Genomic DNA, 21,379 nt, shown 5'->3' with positions numbered 1-21,379 from the left:
GATTCATGTTATGTGTTTGGGATCCTTGCTTGTACAATTGTGTGATGAATATCATCTCTTCCCATGTACCTGCATTTCTGAGCACCATGATCTGGAAATGTAATTCATGGCAGTGCTCATGTGAGTGTGAGATGAGGTGAATGTTTCCTGCAGAAGGCACACAGACCTAGACTGAGCCTAAACTCAACGCAGAGTGCACACAATTACCCTTCCAGCTATTTTTTCTCCCCTGCTAAAATAGAAGCAAATTAAAATGCTGTCATTACCCCTTCCATAGAGAGAGAGAGAGAGAGGGAGAGAGAGAGAGAGCGGTGTCCTAAGGCTGCTGGCCGTGCAAATGAAACATTGGTGACTTTCGCAGAGGCCCTTGTTGCAAAAGTACTCACCGTTGTGTGTGTGCTGGATGAAAAAGCAGATTGTCATAGAGCTCGAAGAAATGTGGTCCTCCATCACGAGATCTCTAACGAGAGTTTTCCTGCCTTTGGATAGAAGTGGTTGTGCCTTTTCAGTGTAAATTTGCTGAAAGGGTTTGGAATTTAATCTATTGTACAGTTTTCATTTTATTTATTAAGATTTTTTTTTAAACAGACTTATTCAATCTGTTCCTTGCTGTTTCTTTGTGAAATTTACCAGCGGTTTGATGGAAAATTGTTTCTGCACCAATTTTGGTCCATGTCGAATATTTTTCTTTATTTTATTTAAATGTAGTGCACAGTACTGTTTTTAATAAATATTTGACTACAGAATTATAGATTTAAAAAAATGTATGTACTACCTAGTCCCTTTTCACTGCCATTATATAAACCAGCACAAGTTACACATTAAATTGCCACATTAGCTATTGGCAAGATTTAAGAAATGATGTATTGCCAAAACCAGTAACAAAAACATTTTCTAAAAAGCAAATTGCTTAGCATTGCTTATTAACTAGCATCCATAAATGCTATTCAAATATGTTGACTCTAAAGATTACTGTTAGTATCATTCATTGTTGCAGTATTCATCAGCATTCAGTAAAACTCCAGTGGCTGTGTGTAGAGCTGTCCTCTTTTCTTAACATTTCCGGGTGCCAGCAGTCATATCCTTCTGTGTCCTTCCAAATAGAGGAAATGCCCTTCCAAGAGAGCCCCACTCTATATACTCACATACACAGGCAGACACCTTTGTCTTTTTTTATTTATTAAAGAGGCCATTGGTACACTGTTCATTGTGATCTGTTTTTTTTTATTGCTTCTCTTTCTTTACCCTAGTAATGTCACCATGACCTCAATACCTTTTTCCCTTAAACGTCCATATCTCAAGGCTCATTTCACCCAATAAGGGCTTTCTGTTTTAGGCTTCATTTCATACAAGTTTCCCATGGTCTTGGAAAATATGGGATTACCAGTTTTTATAGGCCTGGAAAAGTGATAAACATTTAATAATATTGTAAATGTACAATGTTGCATTTCTATGGCAAATAAAAATATTGCTTATTACATTACTATTAAAAAGTTTGGGATTATTGATTGAATGATTGGAGGTCTCTTATTCTCACCAGGGCTTTATTTGTTCAAAAATGAAGTAAAAACTGTAAAATTGTGAAATTATTACAATACAACAACTAATACTTCAGTTACTACACTCAGTCTTCAGTGTCACACGATCCATCAGAAATTATTATAATATGCTTATTTGGTAGGGCAGCAGGATAAATCACATGCAATATATAATGCGCATCTTGTCAGTAAAGCAGGTTCTGTAATTAGCGGTAAATCTCAATCACCTGTGCGCTTTCATGAAGCAGCATTAACTAGTACACAGAGCCGTTGTTCACTGACAAGCTGCGCAAAATCACAATCATATTTTGTGCATTTTTAACAGTGAACAACAGCTCTGTGTAGTTAATGCTGCTTCATGAAAGCGCACAGGTGATGGAGATTTACCGCTGATTGCAGAACCGGCTTTAATGACAATATGCGCATTAAATATCACATGCGATTTATCGTGCAGCCCTATTATTTGTTAACACTTCTTATCAATGTTGAAAACCATTGTGCTGCATGATCTCACGGTCATGTCACTTTGGATCAATTTCATCTTTACTAAATAAAAGTATAAATTCCTTTAATAAAATAAAATAAAAATAATTATAATAGTACAAACCCAAACATATAGTAAGGGTAAGTTCCGTTATAAAATATTTCACAGTTCATGTAATTACATACTTAGATTTGTATTCATACTCCATACTGCGATTTTACAAACATTAAACATGCCCATGAATCTCAGAAATGCTAGGTGTCTAGGTGGGCAGCTTACTAGGTTTTGTAACAGAGCCACTTTTGCCGTGACCTCTTTCAGAGCTCCAGCTTTGAGCAGCTTCCTGAAGTGAAGTGGTCTTGAGATGGAAAGAGATTTAGTTAGTCTTTATTTCGCACTCCTCTGCCCTCAACCCGTTGCCCTGTTGCTAGTCATACGTGTTTGTGCGCTTGTGTTTTATAAGGCTGCCAAACTGATTCAGTGCTGTAATCCAGGCGGCCATGTTGTGTGCCCGCTGTTCTCAGCTGCTTTATGACATGACTTTACTGAGTCCGGTCACACACACACACACACACACACACACACACACACACAGCAACTTTATTGTTCTCAGTCCTTCACTCATTCCTCTCCGGCTTTTCCAAGACGGTCTTTAGCTCAAGCCTCAGATGGAGTGACAGAACAGAGTGATAATTGTTGTAATTGCACAACCGTGTTGATGTAACACCCCTCCCACCATTTCTGTCCTCTCATCGTCTTTCTCTTTTCCAGTGGCTCGCATTAATGCAGTGCAAGCGTAATCTTTTAATCAATGATATCGAGCCGCGTTATTGTGGTTAGGAGTTTTATTCCCCTCATTCAGTGGTTGAGTGTGAAAACCTGTTGCGATTTCTCCTCGTTGAATGGAGAATTGAGATATTATGCCTTTCTGAAAGGTGCTGTCGTGTGTGAAGGGGCCGTTATCCACTAGAGAGCTGTTGGGCTATTGCTTGTTTATATGTCTGTAAATGTGTTTATGTGACGAACAGCCAAAGGTGGAAGTTTTATAGGAGCTTCTAATGCCAATTCGAGTGGTTCCCATGACAATCAGGTTGTTGGTTGCCATGGGAGCCTCGTCCTGGTCTCTCCTTTGGCCCATTCACACTCGACAGCTGTCATCACACACACACACGCACACAGATTTCCTCAAGCCAACCTTCCTCTTCCCCTCCCATGTTTGATCAACACCATTGCATTCTCTCCTCGTTTCACTCTGCATCTCCTCCTCGTCCTCTCCTTTGATCCCGTCTCCCATCCCTTTTCCTCTCCTTCATTCCGGCAGTCTCTTAATTCCCCATGTGTGCTCGCTCATGGGTATTCCAACTTTTCTAACTAATTAGTTTGTACAGAAAGAAGCGAGTGTGTCATGTTTTTTTTAGGTGTGTTTGTGTGAGGTTCTAGTCCCTGCTGTGGGGCCCCGGGGCCATTCTTTCCTCAGAAATCAGCTCTGGGAGTGTAATCCTGCAGTAGCTTACTCCAGCACAATACCTGACCTCTTTCTGGCAGACAGGACACCCTGACAGCCCAGAGGAGAGCACCTAATCTTCCTTGCAATGTCAGCATTCCCCCACACCACGCGACTCGAAGAAGGGCATGCTGGACAGAATCGTTCTATAGAGCTTCATATCGTGTTGATTATTCCCCTAAAAGTGGAGAAAGAAAATATAAATTTATCCCTTTATTCAGTGTCAGAAATTCATTTTTGGGCCCCACGGCAAAAATATTATTCAAATTGTTAATGCCCTAGAAATTAAATCGACTGTACAGACTTTTTTTTTAAATGAATTAAGCCTGTTATTTTTATATATATATATATATATATATATATATATATATATATATATATATATATATATATATATATATATATATATATATATATATATATATATATATATATATATATATATATATATATATGTATGTATATGTATATATATATATATATATGTATGTATATGTATATATATATATATATATGTATGTATATGTATATATATATATATATATATATATATATATATATATATATATATATATATATATATGGTCAATATAATAAATTACACTATAATCAGAAATATTTTTTAATCTAGTAAAAACAAGTAGATATTTGTATGATATTTAATTTGTAGATGTTTAAATTATATATTATATTGTATTAAGATCTGATATATTTCTGTTCTATGTATGCACATTTTGCATAAAATGAACCGATGCTGAATATTATATTAGTTTAGATTTTGTTTCATTATAATGGAATATACTCCATAATAGTTTTGAATTCAGCTGAAACATCCATAAAACAAATGTGATTGTAATGTAGTATATACAGAATCGTGGCACATTTCTTAAGGTAGTTAGCAATACACTCTGTGCAAGAGAATAGAGTTCATTGGAGTGTGTTTGTAGTGAAGTGTCTGTGTCAGTGTGGCTTTGTTAATGTAATGCAGCTGGTAAGTTTGTCACAGATTGTTCAATTACTTTTGTGCTGTATAAATGTATATCTAAGCCCGTAATGGTCTCATAGCTCTCCCTTTAGGCAGAACAAGAGCTGTCTGAAGTCACATTAACAAGATGGCTGACCCAGCATTACACATTACTTTCTGATAACTGAAGTCATAAACTTCCAGCAGCACTATTGACTGATGGTGCAAAAGGCAAAGCTATCAAGGGTAATTGGCAAAAAAGAGATACCATATGGTCTAGATCATAACGGTTGTTAATCCAATCCAAATAGTTCCCTGTTCTGCTTGCGTGTGCGTTTGGATGAGTCTGTTAGCGCTGTAGCGTGCACGATAATAATACAAGTATTAATGGCAAAAGCATCTGTCTCATAAAGTGCTCAACAAAGAACAACGGTTTCACGCAAATGCGTTCGCAAAAAACATGTTTGTGTTTTTGAAAGACTTCTCATCATTTGTGCTCCAGTCTGTACCTATAAATGAGTTCTGCGCAACTTAAAAAAAATAAATAAATGGAAATAGCTGCAGCTATGCTGACATTTTTGCTCAATTACACTAATGAGAGCATTAGGAGCTTGTGCATTTGTGGCTCCACCAGCCAGAACTCTGAAATGGAGCTTTTTCACGCCTGAGCAGGGAGGTTCAGAGAAAGCAGTCTTAACTGCAGAGTGCACACTGACAGCAAGATGCTCACTGGGTATAGCATTTGGCCAGAACAATGCAATCCGTTTTTTTTTTTTGCCCCTTTATAATGCGTTTCTTGAATGAATTCCGGTGCCAGGAATCGGCTAGAATTTGGCTGCCCTGTTCTTTTCCACCTCTTTAAAGTGATTTAGTTAGCTTCCAGTCCTTTATTTTTGTCCCCACAGGTACATTTGCCTCTGTGGCTTTGTCTTTTCTGCACTTCTAATGGGCTGCTAATAGCTGTGTTTGTCATGATATAGATGCGTTTGCGAGACTCTTGTCAGTGAAATTGGGAGGTGAGCCGTGCGCCGGGGCTGCTCGATTCACCCCTGCTGCATGCGAGATGCCCTACGTTATCCGAGCGTCTTGTGCACAAGACTTGCGCCGTCTGCCAGTGCAGTATGCTAAATCTGGCACCGGACGCATCTTGTGCCACAGGCCTAGGGGGTAAGCTCTTGATGTTTATGTTCAGCAGGAGAAGTGTGGGATTTGAGCTAACGCAGATGTATGGCAAGTCAAGTTTGTGTTCTTACAGAGTTTTGCTAACACTCTAGCCGTCTTAATATGGAAAATAGTTTTAGCATGACCCCTTTTTTGGCGTAGTCTATGCATCAAGTGCATCTTTTTCATTTCCCAGAATCCTCTAGGATGCTGGCTTGGATTTACGGCTGTATTAATCTACTCTATGTGTCCAGCACTCTTGGCATCGTCGCCAGCATCAAGAAACGAAGCCGCCACCGCTCGCCGCGCTGTCACCTGAGCTGATTTAGCAGGTGCTAACCTCCATCAGTGAGTAAATGTCAGGCTGCCCTGGGCTGCATTTGTACGCCGCTTCCTTCAGGGAAAGGCCTGCTGATTAGAGCATGTGCTTTTCAGAGCATTCTGAAATATGACCTGCTTCGGAGACATGGTTCACGTCAGAGTGTCTACTACTTTACCACACTTTCCTTTAATTAGCATGTCACAGGTGAATGTAAACAAGCTAGTACTGAAGTTCATAGTAAGAGGCGCCCCCTTTGGGTAACATTGTTCTATTTTCTTTCCTAAAAAGGTTTTAAATGATTTTCACTTATTTTTATTGAAAGGTAGGTACTATGAGTTTTCTCTCTGAACTTTTAGAGTCTGGTAATGCTGATGCAAGGATGCAGCGGATATGTTTTCCATTTCCCCTGTAGGATTGCCGGAGGAAGACCATTCTGAGAGCTGTGAGCAAAGAGACGAACATAAATGTCGTTATAATGTCTGTCGATCTCCAGAAGCAAAGTTAGATCTCTTGGCGGCCATCTTGGCAGCACACCAGGGAGCTTTTTTCTCTTTAGCTAATGGGTATAAAGCACAGCTGCTATCCACTTGAAAGGGGAATGACCAAAACCTCAAACTGTTTAAATCAATGTTATAGGCAATTCACTTGTATCTCAAAAAACATCAACAACAAAAACCCTGTAGGATGCAGCTAATCTACAGTATGTTCTGCCAAAAAGAAAACTTTTTTTCTTTTTTTTTTCACCAAATGTCAGGATGTCTCTTTCTATAGGTTTTTTTTTTTACATTTAGGGGGTACACCAGCTTTTTACTGGGGCATCTTTGTAACTTATTTACCTCTGAGAGGTTTATAGTAGCATATTATGGCTATATATCATTACTAATATGTATCTTTTATGGAGTAGCTAAATTACGAAGTTTAAATGCTAATTCACATTTCACTGACAGACACTGATCAATGGCAAGACGTGTTTGAACGGGTTTTATGGGACACTGTTGACTTTGGTTGAGGATTGGTTTCACTGATGTAACATGTAAACACATCTGTCTGTGCAGTGTGAGTTAGCCTTAAGGGTAGTGCCACAGTCACAAACATTTGTTCCTATAAAGGTAAAATTGTAGAAAAAAAAATCAACATTGCTTGCAGGTAACATGACTTTGCCAGTATGGCAAATTTAGTACATCCATATCGAATTCATATTGTAGAATGTCGTACAGGCTTATAGTACAGTATTTATTAAGAGACGAGAAGTTCATCAAATGCAGTGGATTACAGTACACAACTATTCTCTCGACTCTTGGTCCACTTATGTTGATTGAATACTGTCTGTACTTTATACAAAATATTTGATTCTTGAATGACAGTAGCTCTCAGCATGTTGGCCTGATCAACATTTTCTCTCTTGGTTACATTCTCCATTTTGCTTGTGTTTTACGGTCCTGTCCATCAGAAACTACATTTTTGCAGAGCCTTGCTGTTAAGACTTTATAAAGGATATGAATACTCATTTGTGTTTCTCAAACAATCTCATTTAGAGAATCTATTTTCATTTTTTTTCTCCTCTATTTTTCAAAAAGCATTTATGAGGGTCCATTAAAAACTAGAGACCGCCTGCCTTCTCATAAAACCGTCTGAGAATTGTATAACTGCTCTCACTGTATCTTAATATATTGGTTTTGAATCCATCACCTTGAATACCGCATTTACACGCAAGCAATTATGCACAGTGCAATAGCTTCCTAAATGGTGACAATAAATAACAGAAAAATAAAATTATAGATTTTAAAGAACTACAAATCTCATGATCCACCAGCCTGGTTAACAATACTTCATTCGTTGCATTCTTAATCATTGATCTTTAAAAAATGTAGGCGAAATACATTTGGCACACACAGTCTGTGCGTAAAAAAATGTAAGGAGGAACGGTAGTTTCCTAATATTTCATTTTTTAAAGACCGACAAATCATTTGCAGCAACAAATTAACATAATAATGTTCTTGTAGCTCAATTGTTATCAAGCACAAGGTTGGGGCTTTGATTCCCCGGGAACACATAATAGGTAAAAATTGATAGCCTGAATGCACTGTAAGTCGTTTTGGATAAAAGTGTCTGCTAAATGCATAAATTTAATTTAATTTAAAACACAAGTGCTAGAGACAGCGTTCCAAATGGCCCAAATTTTTCCCAGTGCCTTTTCTCACTTTCTACCCCCTCCTACTCTTATCTTCCTCCTTTTCCTTTTGCTGAAAGCCATGTGCTTATGCCACCTTGCCATAGTGAATCAGTGGGAGGGGGTTTATAACTACTGTCTTACACAGCCACATTGTTTAATTTCTCCCTTTTGAAGTTGCGGGAGCTGTGTGTGAGGCATTGGGGGGAAAATGCAAAGTGCACCAAATGGAGTCGTTTTGCTGCAGTGCTTGTGCTCGACCCTGCATCCTACGTTTGAAGCACATGCCCTCTGGGTCGCGTTTGAACTATTTTCAAGTACGGAGGGGGCACAATTCTTCCTCACGATAACTGCCGTTTGCGTGAAGTTAAAATGGAACAGACTGGCATTAGCTACCTCCCAAAACCCATATGACACCAGAGGCACGTGAAACAGCACTTAAGAGATATGCAAATGTGCCATGGGGAGGGGCATGTGAAACTCTGATAGATTCCTACTTTAAACACTCACCAAGGGCTGTGCTGGTGTGTGTGTGCCAACAGTTTTACTACCTGCATTGTCTACTGAGAACCCTTGTTCTGTTTTTTGTTTTTGTTTTTTTTCACATAATGATTTTATGGCGAGCATTCTGTGAAGCGAATATTATTTGTCTAAAGAGTTACTTGATTTGCGACTGTGTGAAGATATAGAGCATCTATGCCTTTGTGTTTCCTTTTAAGTGCTAGTGTGCTTTAGTATTCCAGCTCAGAGGTTAACAAATGGTGTGACGGAATCTGTGCACCGGCGATTAACCATAGACAGTGGCATCTGAATTAATGATGGGTGATTTGGTACCCCAGCACTGCTCTTTGCTGTGTTTACTTCATGGGTAATTGGACTCTCTTCTCCCCCTTTATGGACGAGGGTATAAACATAACAAAACCTAACAAAACATTGATTAACTGTGCTGTCTTTCATTAAAGGGCCTTCAGTGGCCTTCATAAAGCCACGACTTTTATTTTCGGCTAGAACTGAGGCCCAGACAGAAGTGCAGCCAGTTAACATCTGTTTAGGAGCTCTCCTGGGACCACATACGAGAAGGTCAGACAATGACAAATGCTCTGTACGTTTTTGTAAAAGGGCTGTTTTAGCAAATAATGGAAGAATGTAAAAACATTACCATATAAATCACAGTAAACCAAGCAGTAAACATGTACGAGGCAGATTATAAATAAACATGGATAGTTGGAAATGATCAATTGTAGCTCAGCTTGGATGGCGTTAGCAATGCCAAAGTCATGGGTTTGGTTTCCAGGAAATGCATGGGCTGATAATCTTTATCTAAATTAGAGCTAATGTAAAAAAAAAAATTCTAAATCAAAACAAAATGATTATATATGTTATCAGTTGATAATGCTGTTTGTATATTTTGGAGCTTATACTATTACTAATGTTCACTTTCAATACCATTGGCACCTGATTGCCCTGGGAATTAAGAAGTGATTTTATAATCAACGTTTTAACTGAATCTGTGACCAACTTAGTATGATTCTCAAAGGAACGATTCTTTTGAAACTATTGTTTTTAGTGAATCAATACCATCCCATCTTTAGCCAAGTAGAGCTTGGTTATGGATAGAATAATGATCAAGCCATTTGATCAGCCTTGGTGAAATATAGCAGTCTGTCACTTTTAATTACCCTAATAAATGAAATGCATCTTTTATGTGTGGAGGACAGAAATAAGCTGTTAATGACTCTAAGCACCAGAATGAACCCAAACAGTATATGTTCTCACCATTAACAGCACCATAAAGGAGTCATTCTCTTCCTGCAAGGTGTTGTAAGCCAGGTTTCTGACCCCATCTGGTCCCTCATTTCTAGGTGGTCCATCACAGGCCAGTATACCACCTCTACTTTATAAATGCCCCAATTTTTAGACCTACACTGGTACAGACCAGTCATTATAGCTGTAAGTCTTGCCACATGCGTTCACTCGAAGATCCCTCTCTTTCATACTGCTGCATGTTTGCTCTTCCTAGTCCTTTGCTGTCTAAATCTCATTCTTATTAGATAAACACACTTGCTAGTTTTATATGCAATATAACTCCAACATTTCTTCTGGTTCATGATTGACATGTTGAAAATGTTTTCACCTACCTAACCCCCCCCCCCCCAAATCCTCTTCGCTGTCATTTGATAACAGCATCCTCCTCTATTATTTCCCTCGTGTTTGAGCAGATATATTATTGTAAATGTCCGTCTCATGAGCCACACTTCAGCATAGTTTGGTGAATACGGGCCGCTTTCTCTAACCAGTGGGCTGAAGAGCATGAAGGGTCCTCAAACCCTTCAGCAGAATGTGCCCTCTTCCTTTATTCTCTTTCTCTGCTCTTATATACTGCTTACTCAAGGATCCACTTCAGTCCTATACAATGCTCCATTAAAACCAGACTGGCAATTATAGCTCTGACAGTAGACTGTATAAACGGCAGCTCACTGGCTGTAATTGCAGTTTTTAAAGTTATTGCAGCAACAAAGGCTTTGTTTGTGACGACACCAGAACAAGGGTTATAAGCTGTAAAATATGTTGCAAAATGCTATACCTGAATAGATTTATAAAGTAAAATAAAAAACCTTTAAGGCAGGCAATAACTAGACTAGGTTAATACTTTTCATAACCCAAACTACCCCTGAACCGGGATCTGTGGTGCAAACGTACCATACACTACTTTGACAGACAGCCAAAATTACTGATGAAGACATTATATACAGAAATACTGTTTCCATTGACTTTTTTTTTTTTTTTTTTAAAGCAGATACAAACAGTGTGAAACTGGTCTTAAATGAGGAGCTGCACAGCCTAAAGACAGATAATTTTTTTTTGTGTGTGTGTGCTTGCATATTTGTCTAGTCGTGCACCATGCAGTGGGTACTGTGTCTCACTGTGGTCGGATGTCCCAACTTTGTTGAAGGGTGTGTGTCTGTGTGAGCTGGATCAATTATCATGTAATCAGCTTTAATCTCCTAGACAGCCTGCATGCAATATGTCCTGCAATGCAAACATGTATTCTATTTTATTACCCTCTAATATGCCATCAATTTATGACCTCATTTTTTCTATAATTCATTATTTCTTATTCTTGCATTTCAGTTAGCCAAGATAGAAAGCAATTGCTGACACTCAAAAGAGCCTTGCTGAATGAGTGAGAAGAACAGGATAATATACACGTCACAGTCAAAGCTTAAGAACCTCTGCAATATGTCACGACGCACCTCTTATGAACATAAAGGATCTGCTTGATTTATGACAACTCACTGCCCATCTGTGTGATGTCAATGTCTAATGCATTGCCTTGCAGTGTACATAGGAAATTGCTTGTGATACAAGAAATTCAGAATTTTGTTTTATCATGACGTCTCAAAATTTTTATGTGCGTCATGTTTTATCTACATATATCACTCAGTCCCTGTAAAAACACTGAGTTATAAAGGAATGGATGCTTCACTCTGAATGTTTTTCAAATTGCTTAACAACCACTTCTTTTTGACCAGACCGTTCTAAAGTGCTAAAAGCAAAGCCAGGCCAGCTCTTTTGTGCAGACCTCTGTCTTTTTCATGTATTCCGAGTTCTTCTGCAGGCATCAATTGTCCAAAAAACAACATGCAACAGACTCACGATCATGTTTACCTGACACTAATAGCACATCTTTGGTAATAAGGCAGTGAAATGTGTAATTTTTTTTAACCAGCCATCTCTTTTGACGCAAAATAACAATTCACCAATAAATGATATAAGCTCAGTTAATACACTGCAGCTCTAAAAAGCATACAGAGTTCAAAGAAAAAGGAAGAAAAGCAGCCTCTGCCCAGCCTTTTAGACTTGAGTGGCACCCAGCACTCAGTGGGTTAAAGCAGAACTGCAGTGAGTTCTACTGCAGTGTCTAAAGCATTTGGCTGATCGCAACAGTACATCAAGAAAGAAAAAAATATCTAGATGGTGGTTCTTTTTTTTTTCTTTTCTTCCAAAAATCCTTTTATTGCATTTGTAACATTTGGCACAGTACAAATTCATGGTGCTTTTACAAGATAGACCAGCAAAGATCAACACTGACCTTTTTTTTAAAGAAAGACTTCTCAGTATAAAGTTTTTTTTTCTCACTGCATTCTCTGTAGCATTGTTTAGAAATCACACAGAATACCCTTTTAAACAAGACTTACCCTCATTTCTTAAATTCAGTACAGCATTTTAAAACAACTCATATTTTAAATGGGACTTATAAGGTAAAAAATAGTTTCAATTTATTTATTTTATATTTATATATATATATGTATATATGTATATATGTATATATATATATATATATATATATATATATATATATATATATATATATATATATATATATATATATATATATATAAATATATATATATATATATAATCTGCTTCTCTATTACCAGCCCATTGTAGTTTCAGTTTTTCCATATATATTTATTTATAAGCATGTACAACAAGAATCAGTTTTTAAGAATTGCACTCTGTACAAAAAAAAAAAGTAGTTCCTGGTTGTTGTTTTTTCTTCCCTCTCTTTTGTGTATTCTATTGCATGTTTTTATGCTCAGGTGAGGGCCTATAGAGGGGAGAGAGGGTCGTTTGACTGAGGTTCTGATTGGTTGTGGGCCAGACTATATCTGTGTCTCTTGTACTTTCTCCTTGGTGTGAGTTTTTCTAACAAGGGCCTCAGAAGTAGATGTGAGAGCACTGGGTAAGGTTCGAGGCAGAGAATTTCCAATGCTGTTGCTTTCTGTCCATTTGGCACTGTGGCCTGGTGGCTTGTAAGTGTTGTATTTGGGCTTCAGGGTGCTGTAGTTGATCTTATGTGGGCTGCAGTCCACCTTGTGAGGACTGTTATCCATTTTGGACTTGTGAGGGCTGAAGTCACAATTGACACATTCTGCTTTGAGTTGTCTGTACTCTGCCTTGAAAGCACTGTAGTCAGGTTTGAAAAGGCTGCAGTCTGAATTGGAGGGGCTGGAATATATGGGCTTGGGCATACTGTAGTCCGTTTTGGATTTTGGAACAATGTACTTTGGTTTGAATTGGCTGAAATCTGGTTTAGGAGTATGAGATTTGTAGTCAGGTTTGTAAGTACTATATCCATGCTTGTAAGGGCTCTGCTCGGGTTTTTTGCGAATGTGGTAATCCGAAAGTGATGTGTGTGAATAGTCCGTCAATTTGTGAGATTCGTATTCCAGAGTAGGTTTGTACATATAGTCTGTTTTAGATTTGTAGGTGTTGTAGTCTGACTCAAGTTTATGGATGCTGAAATCTTCCATGGGTCTATTGAAACTGTATTCTAGTTTTGGTTTGTAGCTGTAGTCAGAATTGTGGGTGTTGTAGTCCAGTTTGTAAATACTGCTATGATCCCTTATCTCTGGCAGAGTCAGTGTCCCCTGCCCTGCTAAATTTGCAGCAGATGCCAGTGGTGGCAATTCTTCCTTTACTGGAATAATTTCCACAGTACTGTCTGCAGCCGCTGTGCTCCTCTGCTGATGCCGCTTTCGTAGTTTATAAAATACAATTAGCATGATTGCTGCTAGCAAGGTTACTGCCACAAAACAACCAATAATGATCTTTGTTGTCTTCATCACCTCATCCAGACTGGTTCTGGCTGGGTTGGGCAGTTTTCCTGTCGTCACTTTTGAGCCAGATACAACAGATGGGCTACTTGGAGTGTCAGTGTTCTGTAGAAGGACTGTCGGCGTGGAGATGAAAACTGGCTGAAAGACGGATGGCGATGCCGTGGTAGTGGTGCTGGCACCTGCTGTAGTTGTTGTGGTTTTGGGCTTGGACATTTCAGATCTGGGGCTCAGGACCTCCACTGTGACTGTGGTGAAGTAGCTGAGGTTGGACGTATTGAGCTCAGCTGCAGTTACGTTTAGATAGGCTGAAGCGTTGGAATTTCCAGCCATGTTGGACACCATGCAGGTGTACATGCCTGTGTCACCTATTAGCACGTTTGAAAAGTTCAAAGTCCCATCGTTCAGCACTGTTATTCGTGGATGGCTTGATGCATGAGTTAGAACCGTCCCATTTGGTAGGAGCCATCGCACAGCAGACATGGCCGCTGTTTGACATCGCAGTTCTACCACACGTTCAGCAGAAATATTCAGGTCTCTTGGGGCATCTGCGATAAAAGGGGCAGAGCACTGCATTGCCCCAGTGTCACCCAGGTCCAGTTCAACCAACTGGCGGCCTCTCATGTGTGCAGGGGAGTGACAACGCCCACAGCATGTCGAATTGGTGGGTATGTACTCACGTAGCCAGCGTGCTAGCCAGAGAGAGTCGCAGCCGCAGTTCCAGGGGTTGTGGTGGAGGTGAAGTTCCACCAGGTACTTCAGTGGTGTAAAGAGGTCATGGGGCAGTGAACTTAAATTGTTGTGGGCCAAATTCAGCTCGACCAAAGAGGCCAGGTCATCAAATGCGTTACGTTCTATTAGCCCTATTTGAGAGTTCATTATCCATAACTTTTTGAGTGAAGATAGTCCCCTGAATGAACCTGGTTTAATCTCAGGAAAGAAGTTCTCTGAGATTTCCAGCTCCTCCAGCCCAACCAGAGGTGTTAGGTTGGGCATCTCTCCTCGAATGTTGCACCTTCCCAGGTTGAGGTACTTGAGGTTGACTAGACCTTCAAAAGCCCCATCTGAGATGTACTCCAGTTTCCTCAGTTCACCCAGATCCAATCTCATTAGGGATGGCACTCGGTTAAATGCATACGATGGGATGCTTTCAATGGGGTTATTTCTCAGCCACAACTCTCGCAGCTTGGACAGATACTCAAATGCCCCACTTGGCACTACTGTTAACCTGTTATCAAATAGTTCCAGTGTATTGAGATTGGTCAGTCCACCAAAGGCACCCACTTCAATCTGCCTAATGGCATTGCGGCCCAGCTGCAAAACCTCCAGGTGATGTAGGTTGCGGAAAGAGTCGGCCTGCACAGACTCAATGGCGTTCTCCATCAGGTTTAGGTGCCGGGTGTTGCTGGGTATACCTGGTGGCACACGAGTGAGCCCACGCCTGGTGCACACCACCTTGCTGAGCTGGTTGTTGCAGGAACAATCAGTCGGGCAGCCCTGGGGCCCTGCCGTGGCCGCCACCTCCACGCATGCTTGAACCATGAGGAACAGGATACAGAGCAAGGCGGCTTTCCTGGCTCGATGCACAGCTACCCGCCCCAGGAGACTCATGATGTGGCACATTCATAATTCAGCATCGTCTGGGGGGGGGTATGGGGTGATGATGGTGGTTGGGGAGAGGGGGGTAGTAAGCGGGGGAAGGGGAGGGTTGAACTCTGACTAATGAAGCCCTACCCTGGGTTAAACAACACTCTAGATTGTTTTTCCATTTACTGAACTGGAGGCTAAACGTTTAGTGACAAAAACTTGAGTAAAAAGGGAGAAGTGAAAAGCCAAGGAATAATGAATGAAATAAAGCGGGGGAATATATTATGTATAAAAAAGGGTTGGAAAGGCTCAACACCTACCTCAAAGGTGTTACACGTCCAATTTTTGCAATCACAATATAGATTTTGTTTCCCCTCAAATTCCCATATTCCCAGGATAAGCAGTGTCTTCTCTTTTTTTCATTTGTCAGAAAACAAGAGATGAAATGCAAAAATGGCCCCAATAAATCCACAGAGGAGCATCCGAGGAGACATGTAGCAGCTCTGCAGGGCCTCAGAGCTGTAGGCAAAAGTACCAATCCAGTTTGGCTCCTATTGAATGCTTGTTCTCACACTATCCACAGATGTTTGTCCTTGGAAACCTCCGCTTGATGCTGCTACTAAATACCCATTTCTCCATAGAGGACCACTCACACATGCTAAACCAAAGCAGGGGGAGAAAAAATAGGGAGGGGTGGTTAGAGGGAGAAAGAGATGGGAATAAGAATGAGAAATTCTTTTCAAATGTTCTTCTATGCTTTTGTTTAAAGAATAATAAAAGTGCCCCCCCCCCCCCCAATGTTTCCACTCACTTTACTTTGTTCATCTCCCTCCCTCTCAGTACGTTTTGTCCGCTCGATTTGTCAGCGCCTTGTCCAGCTGAAAAGACCGTGACACTGCGGTCATTTGCGCATTTCTTTCCTTATGTAGCTCCGTGTTCCATCTCCATACACTCGAGCTCGCATACAGCAAAGGCTGCAGGGTTCTTTCTACATGCTTCCCAATAATCCTTAAATTTTTCTATGAGAAGTTGACGATTAGAGTCCAGGAAGGTGTAAAGGGGGGTAACAGTGCAGAGGCAGCTCCGTAAGAAGGCTCGTTCACTGGAGAGAGATCGCTTCCTCTCTGCCTCGTTCTCCTTCACTCTCTCTTGCTTTCGAGCGTGCTCTCTCACTCCCTGGAATGAGAGAAAAAAGAGAGCGTGTTTCTCCCCCCTCTCTGTGACGTTGTTTCAATCAGAAGTATCCGTATAGCGCTGCAGTGCCCTGAGCTTAGTGCAGAGTTGGAGCGCTCAGCTTTGTCAGCGCCACAGCTGTCCAGATCGAGCTGGTAGATGAGCGCTGAGGCTAGGGAAAAGTAGCTCCCTGCCTCCTTTCTTTCCTTTTTATTTTTTAACCTTTCTTGCCCCGGGTTAGTCCTTCTTCCCGCCACTGTGCATCGATGTTTTTTGTTATGCTCAGTGGTGCAGTAGCAGGCATCCGGGATGCAGACTTACATGCCTGCTCTTCTTTTTGTCCTTCAATGAAAACGTGATTGTACTGCTGACGCATCACACTCCAAGCAGTGCATTGGTCTGATGCATTGGTTTTAGTACGTTAGCTCATCCGTGTCCGCCCCCTCCCTTCTCTCTCTCTCTCTCTCTCTCTCTCTCTCTCTCTCTCTCTCTCTCTCTCTCTCTCTCCCCCACTCATGCATGCTCTCTCTTGCTCTCTTGTTCTCTCTCTCACCCTCCTCTCTCTCTCTTTCCCTCTCTCCTCAAGGTTCTGTTATTTTGTAGATCTGTTTAGTTGTCTGCAGTTTGCAAGTGAACCACTTTGAGTTGGACCCAGTTGCTTCTCTTTCTCAGATAAACTATGTCCGATTGTTTAATGATTTTACTCTGTCTTCCACATTCCAAGCTGGGACCCTCCTCCCCTCGAGTTGATGTGATGAGGTGCAGTGATTTGTGTCGTCTGACCGTACACTTGGTTATTGAGACTTCGCTGTTGACTGAACCTTGTGTGAGCGAGTGCCGATACTGTTTGACTGGTGTGCTTAGTCCACAGGGAATCATGGGAGGGGTACTGGACAGCTCAGTGTGTGTGCTGCCAAAGGCTATTGCTCTCTTCAGATGGATTAAGCCTCCTCTGGATGCAGTAGAGGGAGTCTCTGTACTGTGCAATGCTGGGTCTGTGGTGTGAGGACTCTCTCTCTCTCATCCTCCCTTCCAAGATTAAAATATCTCCCCCGTCATGCAGTGGGAGCTAAGATGGTCCCTGTTCAAAGAGAATAAGACTCACCGTTTTAAACCGTTTCCTCTACAGAGATAGCTGCTAAGTAATGCTCTTTTAAAGCTTGGTCCTGTAATCACTCTTTCAAACATTGGGCATGTTGGCTTTCACCCAGTGTAAGCCAGCAGGTGAAAGGTACTTTAAAGAGGTGCTTGCAGAATGGTTGCATCTCACGCTTGTAACAGCAGATGTCATAGAATTGAACAGCAGTGCTAAACAGTACAGCACCCTGGGCAATCGATGGCTGGCATTTTGATATGCCACTGTGTATGTGTGACAGTGAGAGTGTGAATGTCTTTGTGAATGACACCCATAGTTTGTGGTAATGCCTTGATACAAAGTAGATCACATTAAGCGATTTGTGACCCGGTTGCATAAAGCGCCAAGTGTCTGGGGACATTATTTAAATGCATGTGACTGACAGGCTAACCCTCTAGTGAATTATGACCTATGTGTGCTAGAGTGTGTAATGTATAATTTTTTTGTGTCTGTGGACTACACACCTCTAAATGTGTGAGACTGTGGATGGCCATTGGCAGGCCACCACCATCATTTGGGCCATTCAACTCTCCTGCTGACCCAGAACACCATGCATGTAGTGGGGACACCCAACCCCCACCCCTTCAAACCCCAGGCCTTCTGGAATGATCTTATGCTGGCGGAGAGGGCCCAGCTTGTCAGCTCAACCTGCCTCAGGCTGAGAGATGCAGGGAGAGGTCTGCTCTGTATCGACACCAGCGACCCAGTTTGGCATGTTGGGCCTTGTCAGTAAGTGGGCAAGCGAGGGCAGGATGACCGCCTCGGGGTTTGCCAGTCTATCCGGGATATAGGGTCTGCTGCATGTAGGTCAGCCTGCTTCCCTCGTCCAATTCACTGGAGAAGACCAGTACCATACCAGCGATATTTGCACTTTCTGTACTGTGAGAGCAGTGCAAGTAGTCTTTCAGAGCATATGTATAGAAGTTAGGAAAGGGTGGCAAACTTTTAAAGAGAGAATTTATTGAAAATGTGGCATTCAGCTACCTTTAACATCCAATTTAAAAATAAATGAAGCTGCACAGAAAAGTATGACCTGATTTCATTGGTTGATATCCATAAATCCAGGAGTGCTGTATGGGATGGGATGGATGGATGGATGGATAGATAGATCTCAAGCTCTGAATCAATCAGCTTAAGGCAGGTGGGCACGGTGGCATTTCCGCTAACACTTGTGACCTTGAGTGGGAAGGGGTGATCAGACACTTAGTTTCAATTCCATTTCAATTTCCAGAAATTAATTCTAAAAGAGCTTACAGCCACTACAGTAACCTGAGCTCTGTCTGCTATCATTTACATCATATTGTGAACTAACTGTGAACAGCTGTTAGAAAACGCATGCAACGAGATTTAGAGGTTGATGTATCATTTCACTGTGCTGTCATCTTATCTTTCCCTGTTTCATCCTCTCTCATCACTTCATATCTGGTCTTGTTGTTGTTGTTGTTGTTTTTTTTTTCATTTACTGACTCTGTTTCCTTCCAACAATCCCCCCACTCTATTTTAACCGTATGTAATATAATATTTGAGGGCCATTTAAAGGTTAATGATATTTGTCTTGGTTGTTTTTTCTGTGATGGATTGGCTGAGCTCAAGACAATCCACTCCGAAGGGATAGAGAGTGTGTCATCTCTTCTGCATCCTGCTCCAGCGCTCATGTAATGGCTATTGTTTGCAAACTAATGACCTTCATTAAACCTCTCTGTGTCTATTAGAATGTTCCAGCCCAGATTAAAAGCTTTTGCAGTTATTTTAAAGGGATAGTTTGCACAAAATGAAAAGTCTAATCATTTACTAACTCTATTGTTGTTCCAAACCTATGTGACTTCATTCCAAAGAGTACAAAAGGATACTTTTGAAGACTGTGCTGATTGAAATTGCAAGGTTGACTGAAGCATTCAAACTTCAAAAAAAGGAGGCATTAGCACAACAAAAAAAAATTGTCCATGTGACTATACATTTTCTGGAAAACATGCAACAGCATTGTGTGAGAAACACCTAGCTCTTTTGCACTTTATGAGAGAAGTAAAAATTGTGTGTGAACATTCGTTGTTTTTATCATTAATATTTTTTTTATTTTAATAATTTTTCAATTTATTATTTTCGCAAAACCAGTTTGAATGCTTTGTTCATGAATCTTTGATCTTTGATGGTTAAGTCTTAGAAGCAGTAGGCAGGCGTTGACCAGTCACCCTTTTTTTGATGAATATTCATCACTTTTCCCCTAGCAATTTTCTTGGGAAATTTCATCTGTCACTAATAACAGCGTTGTTCCACCACACGCTGTGAGCGATCACTTTCATTGTTTGAGTTTCAGAATAGCATCTTGTTTAGCTCCATACTTATCTTAACTGACAGCTGACGCACTTCTCTGGGTATGTGGAAGGTGCATTTCAAAATGACTGACTCACTTATTTTAATGAGATATACAGAGCTAAGATACATTTTTTTTTATTCTCAGGTGGTTCTGGAGGCCTGATAAAGAGTATTCATTAGCAGAGGAAGATGAGAACCCTGAGTCCTTAATTAAATGCATATTAAATGGCCTTTTTTAACGTACATACTGAAATGGAGCATTCACTGAAGGGTAAAAAATGTCATTATTGAGTGCCAAACTGTGTTTTTCCTCAAAATACAATATGTGGCATAGATAAAGAACATTTAAGGGTACTTGCACACTAGACTGAACGATTGATGGATGGAATTAATAAAATAAGTTTTGAAGACTGCACTGGAAATTAAGCAGGAATACAGCAAATTGAATTTCCGAAAGTGTAGTTGGACTCACCTCATTGGGTCCAATTGCACCAAATTTTAAATGCATATTAGTTACTTCTGAATGCAACAAAAATGAAAATTTTTCTTAACTTTTTATTGCATGACCTTTTTTTCTCCCTCTCTCTACACCCTTTCATCCTCAATTCAGTCGGTTTGCAGTAGCAAACCATAGCATGTGGGTAGTGGTCGACCGATATATCGGCATTTTTCAAATATAATCATCAGCCAATAAGTTTTTCTGTTTGGCCGATGTGTTCGAGGCTTTTTATTTTGAAGGCAAACCGGACTTTTATTTTGGCGGTGTTGAGAAAGGCAGCGCCTGAGCACGCACAGCTCATATTCTCCCTCTTGTTTACTATTGTCGTTAACAGTTCTGCCTAATACGGATAAAAGTCTGTCTAATAATCAGATAGAATGGTTAAACAAAGGAAGTAATGTATGCAAAAAGTATTATAATGATTGCTTTTATATTATTAGTAATAGAAACATTATAGGCAAACATTATAATACTATCTCGTTTGCCGTCAACATTAAGCAAATACGCATTTATATAATTTAAACAAATCTTTGAATGGCTAATGAGCATTTAATTTCACAAACACTGCAAACTTAGTTGTAGCCAGCAGTGAGATCTTGTGATGTATGTGTATCCAGCATGATCGCGTGTTCTCTGTGCGACAGTCGGTCTATGTGAATTGAATGCTTTAAAATTTAAACTTGTGATTTCAAATTATGCTGTGCTTTATGCATTTGCCCACTGTCATATTCATGTCATTTTCTCTGTGTGCTGTATGTAAAATAAGTGTTACCCTGGATTTACTTGAAAAATATGATTCCCAATGCACACAAAACTTCCCAGAATACGGAGTGTCCTGTTGGTTAGTGTTTACTTCCTTATGAATTATATTTTTAATAAAATATTTAAAAGTTTTCAATTTATACGTA

General features: G+C 40.3%; 2 protein-coding genes across 2 annotated transcripts in view; one reads left to right on the top strand and one right to left on the bottom strand.

The window, feature by feature from the left end:
* Positions 1 to 21,379, top strand: part of LOC132098986 (staphylococcal nuclease domain-containing protein 1-like) — a 180,994-nt gene that overhangs the window by 76,895 nt on the left and 82,720 nt on the right. The window lies entirely within an intron of this gene.
* On the bottom strand, positions 12,572 to 16,947 carry lrrc4.1 (leucine rich repeat containing 4.1). The gene is made up of 2 exons (XM_059505322.1): positions 16,163 to 16,947; positions 12,572 to 16,009 (listed from the first exon to the last, which is right to left on the bottom strand). Exon 2 carries the CDS (start codon positions 15,385 to 15,387, stop codon positions 12,811 to 12,813), a length of 2,577 nt encoding a protein of 858 aa, XP_059361305.1. The 5' UTR covers positions 15,388 to 16,009; positions 16,163 to 16,947; the 3' UTR covers positions 12,572 to 12,810.

The sequence above is a fragment of the Carassius carassius genome, chromosome 22 (assembly GCF_963082965.1).
Source record: "Carassius carassius chromosome 22, fCarCar2.1, whole genome shotgun sequence".
In the NCBI taxonomy this organism is placed as follows: domain Eukaryota; kingdom Metazoa; phylum Chordata; class Actinopteri; order Cypriniformes; family Cyprinidae; genus Carassius; species Carassius carassius.
Note: the sequence above shows the minus strand (reverse complement) of the source record. Positions and strands in the feature narration are given on the sequence as shown.

What these genes read in the sequence shown, in the direction of transcription:
- lrrc4.1 (XM_059505322.1), bottom strand. Translation starts at nt 15,387, where the DNA reads ATGTGCCACATCATGAGTCTCCTGGGGCGGGTAGCTGTGCATCGAGCC.